Source organism: Lipotes vexillifer, unplaced genomic scaffold, assembly GCF_000442215.2.
Source record: "Lipotes vexillifer unplaced genomic scaffold, Lipotes_vexillifer_v1.1 scaffold1318, whole genome shotgun sequence".
NCBI lineage: Eukaryota > Metazoa > Chordata > Mammalia > Artiodactyla > Lipotidae > Lipotes > Lipotes vexillifer.
Genome location: NW_006772582.1, coordinates 719,622 through 731,508, shown reverse-complemented (window position 1 = coordinate 731,508; position 11,887 = coordinate 719,622). Strand labels below are relative to the sequence as shown.

Sequence of the window (11,887 nt, the reverse complement as noted above, 5' to 3'; positions counted from 1 at the left end):
CTTTCCCTCGTTATGGCCGTCAGAACCTCTTGTCCCACAATGTTCCACAGACTCCATGCTCCAGCCTCCCCTCAACCATAAGTCCAATGAGGGTAAAAGCTGGATCATACAGCCCAGAGCCCATGTTACCTCACCTATAAATTTGTTCCTTCTTTGATTATTTACTTACTTACCAATATAACAATGATAAAGGAGTCTTAAGAAGACAAAAATCATATACCAATTGTTAATTCACTTTCCTATGTTCCCAGAGTCTTGTTTATAACATGCATACATTCCTTTCTTCAACTTGTAGTGCTACCAGCACAAGTTTAATAAATGGTTTAAAAATAGGTAATGGACAGATATCTAGAATGAAGCTTCTCTGAGTCCAGATTGAATTGTACCATTTAAACACGATGAGTCACGACCACATTTCTGCATATATTCTCACATGTCTCATATCCTTCACACCTAAAACCAAACAGATCACGAGGAAAGAAAGGCTGCTCTCTAACACGCTGCCCTGCCCCACAGACAGCAAATCTAAAATGCCTGTTTGCTTTTCTCAAAGTCAGAAGATGACCTGGTCTGAATGTCGTAACAGGACATTTTCACAGCAGCTATGGAACTGCCAAGACGCCCTCCTGTCCCTGATGAACCACCTGCGGTTCCAGGTGAATTAAGGTAAAGGAACAAGCAGGGATTATTAGTCACCCTCCAGAAAGGCCTTGATGGAAAAGCGCGGGATTAAGACTTCCCACTGCACTGGCAGCGCCCGCCGAGAGAGTAGCAGAGTTGAGCAATAATGACTCCAGGGTGAGTGCTACTCAGAAGGAAATAAAGGCCAAACTCTGGGCTAACAGGGTCCCTCCTCCAGTTCCCAGGTGCCCTATCACTTATCATGAGTGAAGGGAGGACCCCTCTAATCAAGGAAGCCTGCAATTGGCAGCTTCTGCAAATTAGAGAAACAAACCTCCTCATTATGTTTTTTCTCTCTGTGTTATCTAAATCCATGACAGAAGTCTACTAAGGTTATTAGGACAAACATGTATAAAGGCCAATTTCAGAAAACCTATTTTTGTGAGACTGACAGAGCCTTCATTTATCCAGATGCCTCTGTACTAGCTGCTTTGAAGACCAGAATCACTTTAGACACATTATCAACTGATGCTCTATCAAGCTGAAGAAAGAAAACAGTTTTAGGACTTCAGTGTTTATTCTCAAAACCACCCTGCATTTGATTCTGGTCCTAAAAATTTTACAATGGCCTCTGACCAAAAGCATGAAAGATTTGAGTCATTTATTGCGGGCTACTCATGGATGAGATACCCAAGGTCATAAAAAGAGAAGAGGTAGAACAGAATTCTGGAAATTCCTACATTTAATAGTTGGGAAGAGGAGGTAGAAGTGTTGGGAGAAACTGAGGGAGAATGAACACGGAGGTCAGGAAGAAAAGCAGCTTACCTAGGCAACTCTTCCAGCTGAAAAAACCCATCACTGGTTATTCCTAGGCTGGCACCTATGTAGGAAAATGCAATATAGGTCACACAGATGGAGTTTTCTCTTGTAAAATAATCACAACATTTTATGTACGAACCAAACACTTTCTCAGCCATCACACTCTCTGTTTTGACAAGTTCTGTTAAAGTCTCCACTTAGGGAGCTGCCAATCAAATCTTCCCTGAGTCAACATTTTTTATTTCCTCTTTAGAAATAAGAGTACTGATGGCTAAGTAACTATTAAATTTCTTTGAGGAATTAAGATCTCCTCAGCTTGGGACCTCCCTGGTGGTCCAGTGGTTAGTAATCCGCCTTCCAATGCAGGGGACTCGGGTTTGATCCCTGGTCGGGAAACTAAGATCCCACGTGCCTCAACTAAGACCCGACGGCAGCCAAATAAATAATTAATTAAAAAAAAAAACCGATCTCCTCAGCTCTCATGAATAGACTCCTTGCTGGCTCTGCTTCATTCTCCCGGCCCCAAATGGGCTCAGCCTTGGTTCTCTTCTCTGTGCTTTTTTTCCTTCAAAGGTTTTAACCAACTCGCCCTTCACTGTGGGAGACTCTTCCAAATGTGTAGTTCCACTTTTGACCTTCTTCCCAGGTTCTAGTTCCATATTTCTAACTGTCTTTCTTTACCATTTAACTGTGTTTCAAACTCAGTACTTTCAAAATAGAATCTTAACTTTATTTCCCAAGCCATATCCCTCTCTTGTTTACCACTTCAGCTGAAAAGACTACCTTCCATCAATAATCCAAAGTCTTGAGTTATCCATCTGTAATTCCTTCTCTCAACAACGGCCACCTCATCAGTTATTTAAAATACTGCATTTCGCCAAATTCAGTGCACAATGATTAAGGACCCATCCTGATTTCAGAGGTGTTAAGTATTTTTTTTTTTTTAATGTGTCTCGGAGTCAATGAAATATACCAGCCGAGTCATCCTTCTGTGTCTCTTACGTCTGTCCTCTCTTCCTAGCGCCTGGTACATAGCAGTGGCTTAGTAACTGTCTGCAGAGCTGAACTGAGCATTTGCACCATATTTCAGACGCTAACCCTGCAGTTCAGAACCTATTACCACCTCCTGTACATTCTATTGCAACAACTTGCTAACTGGCCTTCCGCCTCTGTAAATCACTATCAGATTAGTTTTCTAAAATTATCACTTAGGTCTTGTCACTACCCCATTTATAAGCTATTAATAACTGGTTTTCGTGAATGACAGAGATTCCTTAATTTGACTTCATAAATGTCCACAATTTGGCCCTAACCTTCTTCCAGTTTCAGTTCAATGTACTTGCTTGCAGATTTCACTGCTAGAAAAACTGGTTTAATTGACTGAATGTCCTTAAAAGACCTATTTATTACCCACTGGTTCTTCTGGTCTTTCTCTTCTTCGGCACACGGTGCTCAATTTGTAAGCCCTTTCCCCAGGAAGTCTTTTTGGTCCATGACAGCTCATAGTAATCCGTCCCACCTCTGAGGACCCTGACCCTCACTGTCTGGCAATCACCTTGGAACACTTATCTTTTATTTTATTTCTTTGCATTTGTTTTTTATTACATGTTTTAAATTAATAAATGTATATCTTAAAAAATTTAAAAAGCACCACAGAGCATCTAGTGAAAAGCAGGTCTCTTTCCCATCCCAGAGTTCTGGTCCTCTCCTTGGAGGGAGTTGGCACTGCAGGGTTTTGAGTGTCCTTCCAGAGATCCTAGTGCATCTGTACAGTCTCCCTGTCTTTTTAAAAAGATATAAACTGTAGCATATTATACACATTGTCCCACACCTTGCTTTCTTTCACTAAACAATCAATCTTGGAGGTTGTTCCCTATCAAGATGTGTATATCCAGGGCTTCCCTGGTGGCGCAGTGGTTGAGAGTCCACCTGCCGATGCAGGGGACACGGGTTCGTGCCCCGGTCCGGGAAGATCCCACATGCCGTGGTGCAGCTGGACCTGTGAGCCATGACCGCTGAGCCTGCGCGTCCGGAGCCTGTGCTCCGCAACGGGAGAGGCCACAACAGTGAGAGGCCTGCGTACCACACACACAAAAAAATGATGTGTATATCCAATCTTACCAACTAAATTTTAAGTTACTTGACAACAGCATCTTCATATTTTTTACAGTAGTTGTTCTTTAGCTTTTGGGGAGTCATGACCCCTTTTAAAAGCTGGTGAAATTTTATCGATCCTCTCTCCAGAGAGAAAAAAATACATAAATACATACACACTCAAAATTTTCCATATAAATTCAGGTTGGTCATGGGTCGTAAGAAGCCAATCCATGGTCATGGGTCTTAAGAAGTTGTATAAACTATGATCACCATCCACAAAGACCTTATAATCTAGTGGGGGAAAAAGATACGGACAATGTTTCCTATGAGAGAACAAGGCAGTATGTTATGACTCATCCCTGTGTATACAAAGGTAGACAAGACTGTCTCGGAGAGTCCTTACTGCTTTAATTTTCTAATTCTTTATATGAGAGAAAAATATGCATATAAGAAGGCTTAATTAGCTGATGAAGTTACATCTCTACAAGATTTCACTCTCTTAAACAAAACAGTAAATATCTCATGACAAACTGAGGCTGGAAACAATCTCTACTGTGCCGAGAAGGGAAGGATGGGGCTTTTGCTGATTCTTCCCCCGTGTTACTGTAGTATGTCTGAGCCTGGAGCTGGATGAAATATCTTCCTTTGCCCCGTCACTAGGTACCACTTAGGCCAATTACATTTAGGTTCTGCAGACACCTTCTCTCATGTGTCCAAGGCAAAGAACTGGTACAGGACAGATCCCCTGGCATGGCCTGTAAGGTGGAAAACAACGGTAAATTCTTTCTGACTATTGTTAACAAGCATACGCCTTTGGAAGACTCACCAGGGATCTGGCTCTCCTGAGGAAGTGAGGGCACGCCACCTGTGGCAATCAGGATGTGAGGGGCAGTGTACTTTTCCCCGTTGACCTCCACTGTGGGCTGGGCATCACACGTGAACACTGCATGGCCGCGGATGATTTCTATGTGCGACTGGAGAAGGAAGCATGGTCACATTAGCCTGTTCTTAAGATTAAAAAACAAAGGGCTGGGGAAGGGAAGTACTGGGAGTTTGGGATTAGCAGATACAAACTATTATGTATAGAATGGATAAACAACAAGGTCCTACTGTATAGCACAGGGAACTATATTCAATATCCTATGATAAAACACAATGGAAAAGGACATGAAAAAAATATCTATGTATAACTGAGTCACTTTGCTGAACAGCAGAAACTAACACAACATTGTAATTCAATTATACTTTGATAAAATAAAAAAAAAAAAAAGAAGAAAAAGATTAAAAAATAAAACAAGGGAATTCCCCGTCCAGTGGTTAGGACTGGTCGGGGAACTAAGATCCTGCAAACCGTGTGGTACGGTCAAAAAATACCCAAAAAACAAAAAACAACCAAAAAAACCAAAAACCAAAACAAAACTTGCTGCAACTTCTTACATCTTTCCATTCTCTACTGAGGATTGTGATTTACGGTTTGCTGATGCTAAGACAACTCTCCAACATTCGAGTTTCTGCAGAACTTCTGACTGTTAAATAATTGATACTTAGGTTGGGGGTTGCCATTTGACGCTAGAAGTATGCAGTAAGAAAAAACAAAGGGACTATCTTGGGCCAAAACCCAGAGACTAAAAAAAATATATGCAAGTCATTCCCACAAGGAAGATTACATCTTTGTCCCCAAGAGTTGAAGGAGAAAGCCTTCCTCACTTAGAATGAAAACACACTGAAGAATGATGTGTCTGGAGGAAAGAAAGAAGGCTGAGAAAACAAAAGGATAAAGGTGCAGGGAGCTGAGGCCAAAGGGAAATACTCTGGCCAAGGGAGGGAAAAGCAATGTTTCTGTTTTCTCAAACGAAGGGGGGAAGAATACCACAAAATTCCATGACCGTGAAGCTCTACACTAGGGGCGTTGAGAACTCAGACTTGATTTGCCCTTCCTGGCAGCCTCTGTGCCTGGGCCTGAGTTTGGACTGCCAGCAAGCTTCTGCCTGCCAGGATACACAAACTGGCAAGAAATGTGGGCAACTCACAAGGATACTGGGATCACGTAAGCACGATCACAGAATGGAGCGTTGCAACATTTTGGAACACACCTGGTTCTGAACTGAGCTATTTCCTCCTTTCTAATCAGCCCTCCAGGCCTGTTCTGCAGGTGCCCTGCTTAATCAAGGTGAATCAAGATTGATGCCAAAAGCCAAGAGGCTCCTGAAAAACTTTCCTTCAGGAGGTAATGATTTCCTACCGGGTGCGAGACAAAAAGGAGACTGAGTCAAGTGGCAATAATATGAGTAATCGCTTGGGGAAGAAACTGATGAAATTTTTATTTTCATTTCCTAGGATATTTCACAGAAAGTTTCCTATTCCGAATTTCTGGATCGCCTGTGATTCCTTTCCCATAAGGTCATGGTAAATTCTGCTACACACCAAGATTTTTGAGTATTAAAAAATGCTATTTCCTGAGTAATTTTCCTATCTCTTTTGCAAAAGTACTTTAAGCTAGCTCCATTAAAAAAAATTTTTTTTTACTTGGGTGTTGTAGTATAGCAAATGGCATCTCATATTCATGTCTAGCCACCTTAAAATCTCTTGAACTCAGTGCACAGGGGTCTGAAGACCAAACACTTTCCCCTTGAATCTGGGGATTAAGGTCAGAAAATATCACCCTCCAAAAAAATAAACCCAATGAATGATAAGAATATAAAAATTATGAGGTTAGCCATCTGTACAAATAACTCACCCTAAAAAGTGGTTTATAAACACGTGCTAATGAGATTACAGTGGCCCAAATACCATCCCAAATATACTGATCTAGTATAATCTAAGCTATGTTGATGTCTTAGAAATTGCAGAGTGAGACCGCAAAGACCAATTAAGGGTGCTGGGAGTCACACTGTCAAGAAAAGGGAGAGTTGGGACTTCCCTGGTGGTCCAGTGGTTAGGACTCCACACTTTCACTGCCAAGGGTGTGGGTTCAATCCCTGGTTGGGGAACTAAGATCCCACAAGCCGCACGGCGAAGCCAAAAATAAATAAATTAATTAAAAATAAATAAATAAAAAAGAAAAAGGAGAGTTGGATGGTGCTTCAGTACAGTCCCGTGGAAGAGGAATGACATCAAAGCATGGGGGTGGGAAAAGCCTCAGCAGAGCAAAGGACAACATACATTTGCCCAATTGTCCTGATTGGACTTCATTCACAAAAACGTCCTTCTTAACCATAACATGGTGTCCTGAGTAGATTTAGCCACCAAAGATGAGGGTGTTCTCAGCAGACGAACTATGGCAGGTTTCCAGCCAGATAACTGTCCTGATTTTAATCCATAAACTGGCACATTGTTACATAATCAGGCTCTTATGTGCTTGGTTTCTGGAACTAAGTGGAGGGTCAGACAGGTGCAGGCAGGCATCAGGTGAGACCTGATTCGCCGACTTAGGCACATACATCCCACTTTCTGTAGAAATAGAAATGAGACTGGCCTACCGAGTCCGACTTACATTCTTACAGGTCAATATCAAAACCAGTAATCACAAAAGAAAGAAAAGAAACAAGAGATAAATGTAAAGGCTATATCTGGCCAGATGTGGTTCTCCGGCAGAGAACAGCTTCTTCTCAAAGTTCAAAACCTGGCATGCTCACCTTGATTAGATTATTCTGATAGATGGTGTTTAGGCGGCTCACGTAGGCATCCCGCTTTTCCTTTATAACCCTGCAATGAAACCGGAGTCAGTACTGAGGATCTGGACTCTCCTCTTTCAGTCGTAACTGGGGCCTCTGACCCTTAACACCTCGGAGCAGAGAATCAGACTGCCCACAAGAGCCCTGAGAGTGAGTGTCTCTAAAGACAGGCACACCTTCCCCTGTGTATGTCTGCATTCCATATGTGCAGAACCCTTATTCTACTCTATGGAGAATGTTCACTTGGCACGCAAGGTTCGTAAATTTCTTGCTGCAAAGAAGGTAAGGACAGCTGCTTTGGCACAGTGCCTAGTATATGGTGGCCACTCATTATTTGCTCAATAAATGAATGAATATGCTAAAATTTAAAAAAAAATTTATGGCTAGAAAAGTTTATGGCAGGGGATCCCCTGGTGGTCCAGTGGTTAGGACTCCATGCTTCCACTGCAGGGGGCTCAGGTTCGATCCCTGGTTGGGAACTAAGATCCTGCATGCCACAAGGCGTGGCCAAAAAGAAAAAAAAGTTTATGGCAGTTCCTTTAAAAGTTAAACACAGGGGATTAAGAGGTACAAACTATTACGTATAAAATAAATAAGCTACAAAAATATATTGGACAGCACAGGAAATATAGCCAATGTTTTACAATAACTCTAAATGGAGTAAAACCTTTAAAAGGTGTGAATCACTATGTTGTAAATCTGAAACTTACATAATATTGTATATCAACTATACCTCAATAAAAAAAAATAAAAGGTATAAAACTTCAAAAAAAAGTTAAATATAAATTGCCATATGACCCAGCAATTCCACTTCTAGGTACAGTCCCAGAACAACTGAAAACAGGGACTTGTAGACCAATATTCATAGCACCATTATTCACAATAGACAAGAGATGGAAAAAACCCAGGAGTCCATTGAAGGATGAATAAAGAAACAAAGTGTGGTTTATAAATATTAGGGAACAGCATTCAGCCTTAAAAAGGAATGAAATTCTGACACATACCACAGCATGGACAAATTCTACAAGTGCTACGCTAAGTGAAATATGCCAGGCATAAAAGGACAGATGTTGTATAAGGTACCTAGAATAGTCACATTCATAGAGACAGAAAACAGAATAGAGATACCAGGGGTTTGGAGCAAGGAAAGACTGTTTAACAGGTGCACTGTTTCTGTTTGGGATGGTGGAAATCTGGAAATGGATGTTGGTGATGGTTGCACAACACTATGAATATACCTAATGCCACTGAATCGACGACTTTAAAAGGGCTAAAATGAACCTTTCATGTTGTATTGTGTATTTTAAAACCACTTTATTGATGTATGACTGACATACAAAAAGCTGTACATATTTAATGTATCAACTTGATGAGTTTAGAGATAAGTATATGCACAAGTATGTCATCACTGCAAATCAATGCCAAAAACATATCCATCACCTCCAAAAGTTTATGTTATATACATTCTGCCATAATAATACACCCTCAAAAAATTTATGGCTTACTTCACTATGAAAGAAAAAATGTACGTTTGTAAACAGAGCCCTCTCAGCGTTTACACTTACCGCCAGCTGAATTTACCCTCACAGCTTTGAAAGCCATAATCAACGCGGTCATGCATGAATTCAGAGTGGAAAGCTGTGTTCCACATTACCTATTAAAAAAGAGTACCCAAGACAGTAGTGCATGAGTCCAGAGAAAAAAGAGAAATTTTTTTCTACAGAAAGGTAACTATATAATAGTAGATAAAGATACTGACCTTTAACTTACAAACAAAACTAAACATTTTAAAAGAGAAACTTCAGAAATATGACCAGATAGATTTCATAGTGAGACTTCTGAAATGTTGGGGGAAATTACTTCTACTGTTGAATTCCACAGTTTATATACTCTGTAAAAGTAGAATATTATATGTCTCATAGTTCTTCCATTCAAATTTACTACTGCTTACATTCATTCTAAGTTCCAAATTTCTTTAAGCCTTGCCTTCTGTGCTCAATTTAAGAAATGGAATTGCATTTGTAACTTTAAGACTTAGAAGGAAACTATTAGATAAAATTGAGCACTGGAAACTTTAAGAAAATGGATTCCTATTAACTACAAACGTGTCCCTGTAAGGGTATATGTAATCAGGCATCTGGAACTCAAAGGTTAGCTGCGTCTGCTGTGGGATGTAGCCTATAATCTGTAAACCAACTGATCATCATGAGAACTGAATTAAAATTGGCATCTAGAACTCTAGATGACAAACTACCATCTTCTTTGTCAGACATGCCAGAGACATTACTTTTATTTATTGATTGATTTTTGGCTGTCTTGGGTCTTCGTTGCTGTGCGCAGGCTTCTCATTGCGGTGGCTTCTCTTGTTGCGGAGCACGGGCTCTAGGTGTGTGGGCTTCAGTATTTGTGGCACACGGGCTCAGTAGCTGTGGCTCAGGGGCTCTAGAGCGCAGGCTCAGTAGTTGTAGCACACGGGCTTAGCTGCTCTGTGGCATGTGGGATCTTCCCGGACCAGGGCTCGAATCCGTGTCCCCTGCATTGGCAGGCGGATTCTTAACCACTGCGCCACCAGGGAAGTCCCACAACTTTTGACAAGCCTTTGATTCCTTCTTTATACCTTCCTCCCTTTATGCCTAAAGAAGAATAAATTGATGACTGTGCTGGATTCTTTTAACTGAGGTGCAATTCTATCAACTGCTTACCACAATGGTATCCAAATACCGTCCTCAGAAACATCATTCAAGCAACTTGAGAAATTCAATTTTAGAGTGGCCAGGAGATACCCAACGTCACATGCTATATGATTTTAACTTGGATAATTTATAGGGAAATATGTTTCTGTTTAAAAATAAAAACTACTAACACCAAAATAAAACAAAAAACCCATGACAATCTTGACATGTCTTTCCAGGAGAAAAACTATTCTTGTCTCCCTGGGAAAAATTGATTCAGAGATGCCCTGGAGCACGTGAAAGACCAGATGGCTTGAGGCAAACACCTCACTCCGTGCAAAGTCACCCAGGTTCCACGTAGTTAACCAGAGCCACATGTAGGAGGGACATCCATCCATCTGCCACCATCATCTACTTGGTCTTGGTCATATCAGCATTTGGGCTTACAGTGGGGTATAAACTTTTTTATTTCCTGGCTGGATCTTCTATTGAGAAAAAGTTATCCCCTGCAGATGGATAGTGCTTTTCTTTCACACCATGACTATAAACATTCTGTTGGCCTCTGTTCCTTCTAGACCATCAGAAGCTTGAGACCAGACACTGTGTTCCATTCCTGGTTATCTCCCCTCTGTGTTCCCACAGGGACTTTGTCACTATGGGAACTTAACCACAAGGTTCATGGCCAGGATGAATTTCCTTTGTATATATGATGCAATTAGTATCCAGGAGCTAGTATTTCTGTGGTTATCTCTCCAGCAGCCCCTCCCTCCTTTCTTCCTGGCTGAAAATGCCACTCACTTGCCCATTCTCCCCTGCAGGGGTAGCTCATCCTGGCCAGGAGAATCTAAAGCAATCTGCAGGGGCAGTGTTGGGTGAGGACATCCTGTCTGGAGCTCCATGAGCCATCCTGTGGCCATGACGGGGCAGGGGTTACCACTGACCATACACCTAGGATACCAGAGCGGAAAGATGAAGAGAAGCCAGGGTTCTTTCAGATATCCTTAAGTGCTAAGCCAATCTCAGAAGCTGCCTATCTCCAGGCCTCTTTATTTCTTCCTCCAGGCTTCTTAATAAATGATATTTAAAAACACAAATAAAAACTATCCTGTTGGGCTTCCCTGGTGGCGCAGTGGTTGAGAATCTGCCTGCCAATGCAGGGGACATGGGTTCAAGCCCTGGTCTGGGAAGATCCCACATGCCGCGGAGCAACTGGGCCCGTGAGCCACAACTACTGAGTCTTCGCATCTGGAGCCTGTGCTCCGCAATAAGAGAGGCCGCGATAGTGAGAGGCCCGCACACCGCGATGAAGAGTGGCCCCCACTCGCCGCAACTAGAGAAAGCTCTCGCACAGAAACGAACACCCAACGCAGCCAAATAAATAAATTAATTAATTAAATTTAGAAAAAAAACTATCCTATTATTTAAGCCCTTTTAGTAGCTTTCTCAGTTATTTTTTGCAGCAAGAATTTTAACTGGCACATTTGAAAACATCCTTACTCTGATCATGATTTACCTAATATGTCAAAGGAGTGTGGAAGGAGAAGTAAAAGTTCTACCTTTTTGGGTACACATCCAACATTCACCTAGAAAAAAAAATAAAAAGCACATATTTTAAGATTATTAAACTCAAACCATCAAACATGCAGGAGATGAATCCCAGGCATCAACCCAGGAGACTTCCTCGAGTTCTAAGTCACACTCTGCAGCTACTTCCTCTTTTCTATTAGAGCTGGAAAACAGAGGAACATTACTTTCCTTTGTATGAGCAGGCAGAGAATTTTACTTATGAGCATTTTCTCAAGCAAAGCAGTTGAGGGCTCCCCTGGGGGCGCAGTGGTTGAGAGTCCGCCTGCCGATGCAGGGGACACGGGTTCGTGCCCCGGTCCGGGAAGATCCCACATGCCGCGGAGCGACTGGGCCCGTCAGCCATGGCCGCTGAGCCTGCGCGTCCGGAGCCTGTGCTCCGCAGCGGGAGAAGCCGCAACAGTGAGAGGCCCGCGTACC

At 42.0% G+C, this 11,887-nt stretch overlaps 1 protein-coding gene across 4 annotated transcripts in view; it reads right to left on the bottom strand.

Annotated features, from left to right (window-relative positions):
• The window catches only part of GSR (glutathione-disulfide reductase), a 47,166-nt gene that overhangs the window by 19,272 nt on the left and 16,007 nt on the right, over nucleotides 1–11,887 (bottom strand). For all 4 annotated transcript variants that reach the window (XM_007447619.1, XM_007447621.1, XM_007447620.1 and 1 more), the window contains exons 2-6: nucleotides 11,440–11,466; nucleotides 8,777–8,865; nucleotides 7,173–7,242; nucleotides 4,364–4,511; nucleotides 1,447–1,501 (exon numbers count right to left, since the gene is read on the bottom strand). In XM_007447619.1, coding sequence (XP_007447681.1) covers nucleotides 1,447–1,501; nucleotides 4,364–4,511; nucleotides 7,173–7,242; nucleotides 8,777–8,865; nucleotides 11,440–11,466 — 389 coding nt within the window. The remainder of the gene's footprint in view (nucleotides 1–1,446; nucleotides 1,502–4,363; nucleotides 4,512–7,172; nucleotides 7,243–8,776; nucleotides 8,866–11,439; nucleotides 11,467–11,887) is intronic.